The sequence below is a fragment of the Pelecanus crispus genome, chromosome 2 (genome assembly GCF_030463565.1).
Source record: "Pelecanus crispus isolate bPelCri1 chromosome 2, bPelCri1.pri, whole genome shotgun sequence".
NCBI classification, from domain to species: Eukaryota; Metazoa; Chordata; class Aves; order Pelecaniformes; family Pelecanidae; genus Pelecanus; species Pelecanus crispus.
In genome coordinates, this window is record NC_134644.1 from 82,108,320 (window position 1) to 82,121,396 (window position 13,077).

Here is a 13,077-nt window from a genome sequence, read left to right on the forward strand (position 1 = left end):
AGCTGGTAGTAAAACCTCATGAAGTCGTTTCCTTTCCTCTGTCACTGGGGGGAGACTCTCACAAGAGCCAGAGATCTTTAAATGCGGTGTCTGTCTTGCCACACCTCCCATCCTCTTTCTCTTATTTCCTTTCTTTTAACCTAGATGCACTAAAGTCGTGAAAAAGACGACTGTGCTAATCTTCCGTTGGTGGTGGTCTGCGGTGGGGGGAAATGGACAGAAACTCGCACTGAAGGAAGCAGAAAGTGCAAATACTTTTGGGGTTTGGGTTTTTTTTTGTTTTTTGGTTTTTTTTTGGTTTTTTTTAAAAAACCCCAAAGATGCATATCTAATTTGATGGAGGGGGGCAGGGGGAAGCATTTCATAAAGCTGATTGGGAATGTTTGCTGTTTGGGGAAACCTTGATGAAGAAATATAATGCCAAACCTCTTCTGCGGTAGAATACCACCGAGCCAGTCTGAAATTTTATTTTTCTAAGTTGAAAACAAGTTTGTTTTCAGCTTGGAGGGGAATCCCCATGTTAATTTTAAACCTTTCGGGTTCTAACTATGAAGTTCGTTCTGTAGTAGTACTGCGAGAGCAATGTAAATAAACACAAGGGGCGAAAGCAAAACATACATGACTAACACTAAATCATGCTACGAAGCACTGAGAATCAACCCCCTTGGCCAAAATAAGGTGTTAAGTCTGTGAGGATACCAGCTGTAAATAATGTATATAAAAATAGGTCTAAAACCAAATTTTAAATGCTCTAGGTAACTTGTAACTGAAGGGAATATCCTTTTCAAAGCTAATGGGTGATTTGAAGAAAGTAGTTAGTGAGGTGTGTCAGTCTTTATTTCAAAGCATTTACTCAAAAAATGCTTTCTGCCTTTTCACTTTGAGAAATGTTAACCGGTGTGATAAAAGTTTACGGATCTGAGATGGATGTTCCTATTTGTCCAGCAGACTCTTCCCATTTCCTGTTCCTCCATGCTGAAACTGTCTCCTTCGCTCTTCTGCTCTTTCAACTGGGAAGTTGGTCTCCGATTCCTTTTCCCATAGCAGAAAGGGCATAGGCAGCATTGCCCAAATCACAAGAACGGGTTGGTAGCTTGCGAAAGGTGGTGGGACAGCTCGGATGCTGTGAAGACATGACCCTGTTGCCACGTAGCGAAGGAGAGATGTCAAAGAGAAGGATTTCCAGAGCTGGATGCAGTTGTTTTGCCGCCTTCCGATCCAAACCATGGGGTCTCTGTACCTTGACAAGAAGTGAAGATGGTTGAGGGACGAGTACAGTAAAAGGGGTCTGAAAGTCAGGAGCTGTTTGCTACCTTGGACCCTAAGGATATTATCCGAGTATCTCATCCAGCTGCCTTTGCTGATGAGCACAGTTAAGCCCCATAAAATAAACCCTAATTGCAGGCTGAGCATGCTTTAAATGTTTTACAGTAGCATTCTCTGCTCTGCAAGCGCTTCCAGCCAAAAAGGATCCACGCCACACCTGGAGCATTTGCCATGCCAGCAGGATAAATGGCAATCTCCCATTTCAGGAATGCACTCTGAAGAAGTGAAGAGGTTTGTTCAGGTTAACCTGCCACCGTCCTGGTTAAAAATGAGGAAAACATGCATCCAGGCTTCGTGGGTGCTACTTTTCCCTACGCTTTTTACGTGCAGAAAACTGTTTTTTAAGGTATTTTATCACGACAGACCCTAGCTGCTGCTTAGATAGCAATGCTGGGCAACACATTGAGGAAAACAGATGAGACAGTCTTAGCAAGAAATGGTGGTGTGCAGTTGATAGCAGAGAATTACACGCATGCATGCAAGTCTCTAGAAGAGCATTGTTTTCAAGGCGTTTCATGCCGCTTGGCAGGGATACCATAGGTCCGGGGGTATCGTGGTCCCATGGACAGAAACAAACGTGAAAGACCTTGTGGTTGGTGCGTAGTTTCAGTCAGGGCAAGTTAGAAAGCTCTTGCAAAAGGCACGCAGAGCAAATACATGCTGGCGTGGACAGGAGAAGCACTGAATGCCTTGAATGGAGGAACCCAGATGAAGCACGGCTGTGGATGGCACAGCCAAATGCCTTGCTGGACACAGCACCAACAAGCATTTACAGTGCCATTGGCATTTACAGTGCCACTGGCTGCTGATTTTCATATGTGCAAATTCCCCACCCATGGGCACAATCTTAGTGGGCTTCTTTCAATAAACCCAGTCTTTCAGCCGTGCTAGAACAGGCAAAGGACTTCTTTGGTTGTCATAATTGTATTTACCTATACCACTCTAAATAACTACTTTGGGGTTACTCGAATTTAGTTTTTTGTTGGGGCTTTTTTGATTTGTTCTAGAATAGAAAATCCCTGTAGATTTACAGCAGAAAATGTGGCAACATCCTTGCTCACGTTGAGTGCCTGCCACGTGGTGCCAACATACGCCCCAGTTGTTTCATGCCTGCTCAGGCAGAGCTTTAAACAATCGCTCGCTTCTCTCCAACTTGCCTGCTCGTGAGCCAAGGAAATAAAAGGGTGGGCAGGTCACCAGGAACCAGGGTTGCTGTTGAAATCCTGTTGACGTTAATACAAAGGTACAGTGAAACAGTGTCCACTTTCAGATTGTCAGGAAGTTTGGTGTTGCCAGGCATAAAGAACTGTTCTAGAGCATTGGTTAATAACGCATCCACTGTTCATTGGGCATCTGGGAAGCCATCAAAGAAACGGCAGGCTTTGCAGGATCCTGCCTGTTTGGTCAGTTGCCCAAGCACGCGTAAGCAAGCCATCTCATGAAAATCTGTCCTTTACACTGCCAGACCTGACTGACGCCTGTTGTCAATGCTCCTACCTCTGTAATTGTCAAGGGAGCTTTTTTCACGTGAGCTTCTGTTTGTATTCCTAGTTTGAGTTCCGATTCTTTATACAGCTAATTCTTCTTATTAGTCTGATTAACTTTGGTGGGCCAGCTCACATAAAGGTAAATGAGCATGCAGAAAGATTTGCAGGATCAGATCTTGAGTAGTCAGCATGTTATTCTGCTACCTAAAAGCACGGTAATGATTTCTTAGCTGACATCATGTGCTCATTCCAACTTCCTTGATAAATCCTGAGCCTCTCTCGCCGGTTTGTTCTATCTACCCCCAAAAGCGTTTTGCCTTTGTTTTGGCTGTCTTTTTAATTGTCGTTTTATCCCACTGAGCTCAAACAAACAAGCAAGGTAAAAAGCAGTACAATGATGCAAATCTGTGACACTTCAATAGCTGCTCATCACCCACTCAGGTAGCATTATAATTGGTTTTAAGATGCCGCTCCCTTCAATTACAGCCATAAATGCAGGTCAGATGCAATGCATTGGACACATTAAGTTAAGAACAGGAAAGACTGTTTAAATGCACATAATTTTGTTTTGCTTTTTTACAGAGTCCCAATTTGTCATTCTTTGAGGTACAGTTTTTGCATCCCATGACTCATCGCTAATACCCTTGCTTAAAGCAAACTTCCTAGGATTTTCCCTTGTGTTTTTCATTTTTTTGGTACACTCCCAGCTGTGTTTGGTATTAGCAAACTTTCTTGTGAACCATGACCACTATTTTGCTATTAAACTTTTTAAAAGGCTGGGATCTATCATACCTGCAGTGAAGAGTTGAATGTAGAGCTAGTGGGGAAAAAGCATCATTACTAAATCCATTCCAAACAGAGTATCTCATAAAGTTTTGCTGTACCCATTTCCATCAGAAATCAGTTATGAATTCTGACACTATTTTATTTTACTGATTATGTGTCCTCGGTACACTCTGTTTGTTTAGTTGGTCTTACTTCCATTTCTGCATACAAAATACATTCAAATACCCTAAGCAAATTCAGTGATATTTTCAATTTCTCCTTACAAAAGCCCATCAATTTTATACGCATCTTTGTTTTCCGCATCAGTCCCACACTGATTCATCCACTGGGCTTTAAAACTGATCCTGCTATGACATTGTTGTGCAGCTTACCCAGACAGTTTTTCTGTGTTACTTAACATCTGCGCCTGACGTGTTTTCAGTTGCCAGACCAACTCTATTGGATTTAGTCACTAGCACAGTGGTAGACTGAGTCAGCAGCCCGGCTGGTTATGGCTATTCTGATTTTCTGTATCACTTGTTCCATTTAAACCGTAGCATGTTACATGGAAAAGTCAGATTACTTTCCGTATTGAGGAGACCTTTTTCTTTCTCTCTCTTTCGGTGCAAGAACGGAAAGGCAGCGATTTTACTGGGCTGACAGATCTCTTGCCTACGTGTCCGCCATCAGAAGCAATCCCTCAGCTCATCACAAATGCCTTCGCTTCCCAAGGCTTTCAGACACAGACGAGGTGTGTTTGCGCTCCAGCATTTCACCGTGCCGCGAGTTTCGCGCATGCACTGGTGGGGTACGGCCCTTAGGCCGTGTCTGCGTAGATGCATCGTCCATCTTCTTCTGACCTCATTTCTCCCGCTGTCCTGCAACCTCTGTCCCTCTCTTCATCCCCGAAAACGCAACCAACCGCAACCAGCTTTAAACAGCAGCAGGAGGGGGTGAATACGAGATGGAGCGGGGAGGGGGGGGGGGGGGGGGGCACCGCGTTGCCCTCCGAATTCCCCGGGCGTCTATGAAGCGGGCGAGCCCTTCGCTCCCTCCAGCCTGCAGGGACGGGGCGGGGGGGTCCCGGCGGCCGCGGCCGAGCCCGGGGCGAGCAGTGGCCGCTGGGTGGCAACAGCCGCCCGCCGGGGAGCCGCTGCCGGCGGGGAACCGCGGCCGCCAGCCCCGCACCGCCCCGCACCCCCTGCCGCCCCCCCAGCCCCGGCCAGCGGCAGCACCGCTCCGTTCGGGGGCCGCGTGTGCGCGGCTCCCCGAAGGGGAAGGGGGGAGAAGAGAGCTGGCAGGGAGGTGGAAAAATGCGGCCACGAGGTATGGTGCCCTCCCGCGCCCCCCGTCCCGAAATGAGGGGCGCCAGAACGATTAAACATCCTGAACGCCTCCTCGGGTGGCTGGAAAGGCGCTGGTCGGTACGCGTTAGGGACGAATTCCCCGGCGCGGCCTTGAAGCCAATCCCCCCGTCACCCAGGGGCACAAGGCAGCTCCCTTAGTGCACGGGGGACCCTTCCCGTGTGGGTGCCAGCACCTCCCCTTCTTCTGGATGGAGCCAAGCTGATCACCCGCCCCGCCCCGGTGCATCTCCCGCAAGCGGGGGAGCCGTCAGCCCGGGGACCACGCGTGAGGGGGCAGCGAGTGAAGGCAACGGGACCCTAAAAATGGAGGCGTGGAGGGCAGCCGGCGTTCCCCGTGTCCCTTGTCAAAACTAACTCACGTTCACAGCCTAATTCATGCCTTGCTGTCCTTTTAGGTTCAGAGTAGTTCACCTATGAAATTAAGCACCCCAGTCACCCTCTGATCGACAAAAATGGAGAGCATTTAGCAAACTTCTCTTTCCCCCACCCCCTCATATTAAGCAGAGAAAGGCGCTGAGTATCTCCTGCTCCCGTTTCGCTTGGCTTTACCCTGGGATGGCTCCCCGCTTCATCCGTGGCTGTCCCAGCATCACTCACACAATCACAGAATCGTCTAGGTTGGAAAAGACCTTTAAGATCATCCAGTCCAACCATTAACCCAACACTACCAAGCCCACCACTAAACCAACCAAAGGTAGAGTAATAATTAATTTCATGCTTCCTGGCTCGGTGGCTGGATTATTTTTCAATGAAAGTAAAACTAGGGATCATTAAGGTTGGAAAGGACCTCTACGACCATCGGTCCAACCATCAACCCAACACCACCATGCCCACTTGTGTGGGTAGCAGGGGGGCTGAGCCATCGCTACTTCCCAGCACTGTGGGTTTAACCTACTTTGAAGGTTAACTCCGCTTCCTTGGTCAAGCTCCAGATTAATCTCATCTCCAAGCACTTCGGTCCCCCCACTCTTCAATCTAAAAAATTTTCAGGCTGGGCGGAGGGACAAGCCAGAGCCCCCTTTACTGGAAAAAAGTCCCAACATCCAACTCCCCGCCTGTCCCACGGGCACGCCTGAAAACCGACCGGGCGGCGTGCGTGGAGCAGGTGTGCGGGACGCCGGGGCTGCCGCCGGGGGGGGGCCCACCCGCGGAGGCGACCCGCGGGGCCCGGCCTGTCCCCGGCCCGCAGGGGCTGCTGCCAGGACAGAGCCCCCCGGCCCCTGCCCGCCTGCACGGGGCCACTTTTCGTTTTAAAAAGGAGAGTGCGGGCTTTTCCCTCCTCCCCACCCCGCCTCCTTTTTTTTTTTTTTTTTTTTAATTATTATAATTTTTTTTTTTTTTAAAATAAATCCGCGCAGCTGCAGCAGCCTCACCCCTCCCGCACGGCGCGGAGGGGACGCGCTCCCCCGCGGAGGGCCGGCGGCCCGCAGCCACCCGCTTCCCCGGCGGAGGCGGCGGCGGCAGCAGCGGCACAAGCAGCAGCAGCAGCAGCAGCAGCAGCAGCAGCAGCAGCAGCCGCCGCCGCGTCCCGAGTGCCGCCCCTCCGCGCCGCTCCGCGCCGCTCCGCCCCGCCGCCGCCGCCGCCGCCCCGCCGCCGGCCCCAGGCCCGCGCCGCGATGGAGGGCGGGCCCGGGCTGCGCGGGGCCGCTCGCCTCCCCCCGCCGCCGCCGCCACCGCCGCCGCCGCCTTTTTTTTTTTAAGCACCCCCCCCCCCCTCCCCATTTCCCCCTTTTCTTGAATGAAGCGTGAGGCGGAGCTCTAGGAAACCACCGCGCCCGCTGCGCCGCGCGGGGCCGGGGCCGGGGCCGGAGCCTCCCCCTCGGGCTCCGCTCCTCCCCGCCTCTCCCCGCCCCCGCCGCGCCGCGCCGCTCCGCTCCGCTCCCCCCCGCCGCCGCCGCCGCCGCCGCCGCCGCCGGGAGAGCTCCCCGCCCGCGCCCGCCGCCGCCGCCGCCGCTCGGAGCCGCCGCCACCCGGAGCCGCCCGGAGCCGCCGCCGCCGCCGGCAGCAGCAGCGCGGAGCGCCCGGAGGAGCCGCCCGGAGGCGGCGGGGTGCGCGGGGCTGCGCGGGCGGGCGGGGGGCGGGCGGGCAGCGGCGCCGCGGCCGCGGTCCCGGTCCCCAGCGGCACCGGTCACACCGCACACGCGCCCCGTCCGCGCCCCTCCGCGGCAGCGCCGGGGGCTCTTCCTCCTCCGATACAAAGCTGCTCGGGAAATGGCATTTCTCCCCGGAGCCACAGTCAAAAGCAATTTTCCTTCTTTATTTTTCTTTTTCATTGCCGTTTTTACGCTCTTCCTTGTGAAAAAGAATTAATTACCTAAATACATTTTTTTCTTTTTTTTTTCTTTTTTTTTTTTTTTTTTTGCGTGTGCGTGCGTGTGTGTGGAAGCACCGGGCTCCTGCGATCGGTGTCTGAATGAAACTACGTAAATGCATATGTCTGTACGTTGCACTGGAGGGAAAAACGGAGCACTTCGGCGAGAGCTTGGATTCAAATGTGGTTCATCTGGTCTCCAGGATTTTCCGTCTCTTTGGGGTCGTTCGCCTTCCCGGGCTGCGAGGCGGAATTTTCTGAGCTTTGACACATCTTTGGAGATGTCTGTTAAACAGGAGTCTGGGAAAAAACATTTGAAATCATAGAGATTTTTTTTTTTTTTTGTCCCTTTCCCATCCCCTTGGTGACTTGAAGCATCAAAGCGGCCAGAACTTAACGTTTCTGAAGACTTGTGATGTTTGGGTTTTGTTGTTGCTATTTTTTTTTTTAGAGGAAACTTGACAGAGGAACATATTTATAGTCCAAGTAAGTACTTTACAGAGGAAATTTAGTTTGTGTAACTTAACAAAAAAAAAAAAAAAAAAAAAAGCAGTGTTGAGGTTTCTAGCTTAAAGTGCATTGGATTAACGTTCATCCAAGGCTGTTTAGCAAATCCTATTGAATTGCAGTTTTTACGGTGTGCGTTCGTCCGCTCCTTCGTGTCCGTGGTAGTTCAGCACCTAGGGGAAAGTGCACCTGATTTTGAATCGGTATAATATTTTTTAAGATGTGTTTCGACACCGAGGAGGAAATGGTCCTAAAGTAAATTTATAATAAGTAATAAATGTGCACCTGGAAGTAAAGTATTTACAGCATTTTAATGCCTATTTATACCGTGCATCTCAAACCGAGGAGGAAACACTGAGAAGACAAAAGTACCTCCGAGACCCTGAGAACTCCCCCACACCACCATGAATGAAACCGTGCCCGATACAGTAACTGGATTATAATTTTTGGTGTTATTAATTTTATTATTATTGGCTGCTTTACTTTTTTGGGTTCATCCTGCTCCTCTTCTTCCTCTCTCCCTTCCTCTTGCTGCTTCCTCTTGGGAATTATGGCTCATCCGGGGAGAAGAGGCTACGATAACCGGGAGATAGTGCTGAAGTACATCCACTATAAACTCTCACAGAGGGGATACGACTGGGCTGCCGGCGAGGACAGGGCACCCCTGCCTCCAGGTCTCTCTCCTCCTGCTGCTGCTGCTGCTGCTGCTGCGGTTGCTGCTGCTGCTGCTGCTGCTGCTGGGACTTCCTCTGATCACACTGGGCTGGTGTCTCTGCACCCCGAGCCCCCCGGCTCGGCTGCTGCTAGCCACGCGCCCCCGGCCGAGGGGCTGCGCCCCGTGCCCCAGGTCGTCCACCTCACCCTGCGCCAGGCGGGGGACGAGTTCTCCCGCCGCTACCAGCGGGACTTCGCCCAAATGTCCGGCCAGCTGCACCTGACGCCCTTCACGGCCAGGGGCCGCTTCGTGGCGGTGGTGGAGGAGCTCTTCCGAGACGGGGTTAACTGGGGCAGGATCGTGGCCTTCTTCGAGTTCGGCGGCGTGATGTGCGTGGAGAGCGTCAACCGGGAGATGTCTCCGCTCGTGGACAGCATCGCCGCCTGGATGACCGAGTACCTGAACCGGCACCTGCACAACTGGATCCAGGACAACGGAGGCTGGGTACGTTCCCCGATCGCTCGTTCCCTCTCCCGCCTCTGGCCCGCGGCCGGTGGGGCTCCGGGGTGGGCAGCGCCCGGGGGTTGCACTCGCGTTGGGGGGAGCAAAGGGTTTCTCCTGGGGGGCGTCTGCGCTGGCGTGTGCCGAAGCAGCATAGGCCTTTTGCCAGCTGTCGAGTTTCGCCTCGTTGCGGGGTTACGGTGGAGCGGTTTGGGACGGAGGGGAGCAGCTACAGCTCGGGAGCGAAAAGGACAAGCGAGGCACCCTCTTCATCAGCCGTCTCCGCTCTCCTACCCCCGTCCAGCCTCGCCCGCCGGCAGCAGCAGCCCCGGCCAAGGCAGGGTCCCGCAGCGGGGTGGGAAGGGGCCGCAGAGGTGCCCGTCCCGCTGCCGGGGACAGGCACGCCGCGGCAGGTCCCAGGCTCGGGGGCAGCAGGGACCGCCTCGTGTGCGTGCAGGCACCCCTGCCCCGTCGGGGTGACGCGCCAGACAGGCGCACGGCAAACGCGGGATCCCCGTGCTACAGGCGAGCAGGTGGCCCTCGGTGCTGGCGTCTACAGCTGCGGCGGCAGCGGGGTTTTACGGTATAGGATATGTCTGGTGTGAAAAATCTGTCTTTGTCTCGAGATGAAACAAAGGTGCCAGGAGCCGTGTCCGTGGGATTGTTCTGGAAAATGAGTATTTGTTGCGATCCAACGGGTGACTGTGTTTCTGGGGTAGAAATCACCTCTGGCCGGGGCTGGCTTCAGCATCATCCAGAAAGGGAAGATTTCCATTTGTGGAAAATGGACAGCTTTTGCACTAGTTGTAAATCAAAAGCTTTTCCTTCTTCTCCCTCTCTCTTTCCAAAATAAATAACCGCATTGAAATTGGAAGGGTATCTCTTTCCTTTCTTCCTGTATTGATTGATATTCTGTAACAAAACGTGGTCCCAGCCGCTCTCCCACAATCCAAACCTGTTGTATGTGTAAAGCTTATGACGTTAATGCGTTGAAGAAACAGTGAGTTATACCGGAGAAGAAACTTTACGTATGGGCTGAGACCTGGCCTAAGTCACCTAGAAATGGAGGTCTGCTAGGTAGGAGAACAGCAGTTTCAGGTCCGGTCCCCCGTGAAATGCAATCAGAGAGCTGACTCAATTACACAGCACACCTTTAAGAGGCATGCGTAAAGGAATGTACACTACAGTATATGTTTCCCAGTGAACACGGTTTGCAAGCCCGGTGTTGGTGAAGCATTACCACATTAAATTCTCAGCATTGGGTCTCTTGCTCAGTCGGCGTTAGGCTCAGTAATGTGTCACCCGCGCTGACCATCTCTGTTAAAAAATGAAGGTGCTGCCTTCCCGCTGCCGAACCCGCCTGACTAAAGGGTATAAGTGTCCGGGCATCCAGAGGACATCTACGTGCTGCTGTAACGGAGGGAGTGTGGCTTTGGGGCCCTTTTCTCAGCAGGAATCCACATTGCATGCCTCCCAGAGGAGTGCTGCAGATCCCTGGCTACAAGTCACGTTGGAGGCAGGATTGTTCTCCTGCTCTCCCCTGCTTCCACCAAGAAGAAAAAAAATTCAAGATTCATGGGGTCAGAAGGAGGGGCAAAAAATGTGTGTGCATGCGTGTATTTATATACATATGTACATATGTATATACAAATATGCATACATATACAGATACACACACTATATATGTAAACACACACACACACACAAAAAAAAAAAAAATTACTCTGGTGCTTAGTGGTTAGGACCACACTTGGGAGAGGGAGATCTATCCCCTGATCCCCTATTTCATGGATCACTACAGAGGGTTTGTCAGTGGTTGGTTCAGGGTTTCTTTTTCCCCCAAAACAGATAACTGGGGGAAAAAAAAAAAAAGATCTGCAAAAATCAGTTCAGGCTTTTGGAGACCTTGGCTGGTTAAAAGACGAGCAGCTAAAGGGTTAGGGATTTTGCGATTGCACTTCTGGGCTGGGATGCCTAACTTGTGCGTAAGTCCCTCCTCAGGCTGGAAGCCCGTTTGCGGAGCTGGGGCCCTCGGTTCGCTCCAGAGCCAGTGAAGTCATTCTGTTGACTCCAGCGAGCTTTGGATCAAATCCGTAAGCATGCTGGAGATGTATTGTCCTGCGGGTGTATTGTGTAAAGAGAAACATAAATAATGAATAAAACCGAGAATGTGATAAGACAGGTGTTACCAGGCGTGATTGGCCAGATGAGGCGAGTGCTGGAGCTGTTTCTCGACGGTTAGAAATGCAAGAAACTTGGACTACGAACGCTGACTGCCTTTAAAAGGAAAAGATGCTTCTTACTGATAGCCGTTTAGTTTTTTATTGAGGTTTCCTATAAACCAAAGCTCCAGAGTTTGGATGCATGTGATGCCATTTACTGCCACGTGTTATTTGCAATGTACACATGGAAGAAGATGTCCAAAATATTACCCCAGGGTGGCTTTTGCCTGTCTGTCTGGTAAACAGCTGGTACCTTTGAGCCATGGGATTATTAAACACAGGCAAAACCTTCTAGCTGGTTACAAAGAGCAAAAGACTAACATGAAGTTGCAAACACAGCTTTTAGGCACCTCTCTTCAGAGAGAAGAAATCAAGGATGGCACGGGGCAGTGGATTTTTCTTTTTTTCTTTTTCTAGTTTTCAGGATCTCTCAGTGGAAAAGCATACATGAATATATGCACTCGGTCTTCAGATTGGCAGTTGCACCGTGCCCCATGTACAAGCCTTACTAAAGTGCCATAAATGGCTCTTCCAAAGTAGCTGCTCACCGTGTAGGTGGTGATGCTTTGTAGGACCTCAGCACAGCTGCATGCAAGATCTCCCTGTCACGCAGGTTCCTGCAACAAGTGGGAGCACCAGCTGTTGTAGCCTTCTCCTCTTTTACGTAGTGGCTCCCCAGTATGTTGCGGAGTGGTGAGTTTATTAGAGCCTGTGTAGTAGCAGAGAAGAGAGCACCGGAGTTAGTCACGAGCATATGTTACACAGTAAGTTGGACAGTGCTTGCTTTGAGTCTATTGTATGGGCCTATGTCTTACAATCAGGTCTGAAGTTTGGTGTAAATGTCTGTCTGTCTTACCTGTTTCTTTTGAATCGGTTCTATAAGTTGACAATGTAGGACATGAATTCTTGATATCACAAGGAAAACAAAGAAGGAAAGAAACATATCGAAGGCCAGGTTGGCAGGGAATATAGCTGGTGGAGTACAAATTTTAGGTACTAGACATAGTTAATGGTGTCTGGGGATTGTTAATACCCTTACAACACACAGCGTCATGGGTTTGTTCGAAACTTAGAAAAAGCAACAGATGGGGACCGCCTGCACGGAGACTGTATTATTAGCTTGTGGTTCTGGTGGCAAATAAATGCAGCTTTCAAAGATTTTCACGTAGGCCAGGATACCACAATATTGTACTTTGGCCTGATAACATCTTAATTGTGTTACAAAAGAAATAAGAGGAGAAGCAGCTCATCTCTGCAATTTCATGGTACTTGGTATAATGTATGCTTTCTGATTGACAACTTAATGGCTTCATTTTGTTTTTTAGAGCCTGGTGTTTGAGCTGCAGAAGGGCTGGCTTGGCAGCGGGTTGTCTCACTTGGCGACTTTTGACTTTGATGTAGGGAACATTGAAGTGATGCAGCCGGTGTGGGGGAAATAACTGTGTCTGTCTTGCAGTGATGGGTTCCCCCTTTGGGCACGCAACCTAACGTACGTGGGAGCTGTGCTCAGCTCCGGGCGCTTCTAGTCGAACGTATGGCTTCCTCCCCGAGCTGTTCAAGAAAAAGCAAGAGCATGAGAACTATAGAAGGAGGCACAGGCACTGTCATGTATGTGTAGACAAGGACATTTTTGATGTAAAGAAGCCCAGGTGAGAGAAGCGGCATCGTGTTGAAAATTCAGCCAAGAAAACATAATTTTAAATGACAACATTTACATTTGAACCACAAATGTGACGGTCATGTGTTTTCATCCGATTCTGTTCTTTTATTGTGGTTCTTCTGTTCGGAATTAAAGCCAGGTATGGGGAAGGATTTAGATGTCTGAAGTGGACCTTAGGTGGAACATAAGCGCTTGCATCCTCTGAGTGCCTGCCTAGCCAGAACGGTGGCAGAAGTTCCTGGCTTCTTGCTGTTCCTCACCCAAGCCAGCCAGGAG

General features: G+C 50.9%; 1 protein-coding gene across 2 annotated transcripts in view; it reads left to right on the plus strand.

Annotated features, from left to right (window-relative positions):
* The first annotated feature begins 8,313 nt into the window (after nucleotides 1-8,313).
* The window catches only part of BCL2 (BCL2 apoptosis regulator), a 92,662-nt gene continuing 87,898 nt past the window's right edge, over nucleotides 8,314-13,077 (plus strand). The window contains exon 1 of one of the 2 annotated variants that reach the window (XM_075705907.1): nucleotides 8,314-8,922. In XM_075705907.1, coding sequence (XP_075562022.1) covers nucleotides 8,314-8,922 — 609 coding nt within the window. Of the gene's footprint in view, nucleotides 8,942-13,077 lie in introns of both variants that reach the window. The other variant, XM_075705905.1, reaches the window with a different exon arrangement.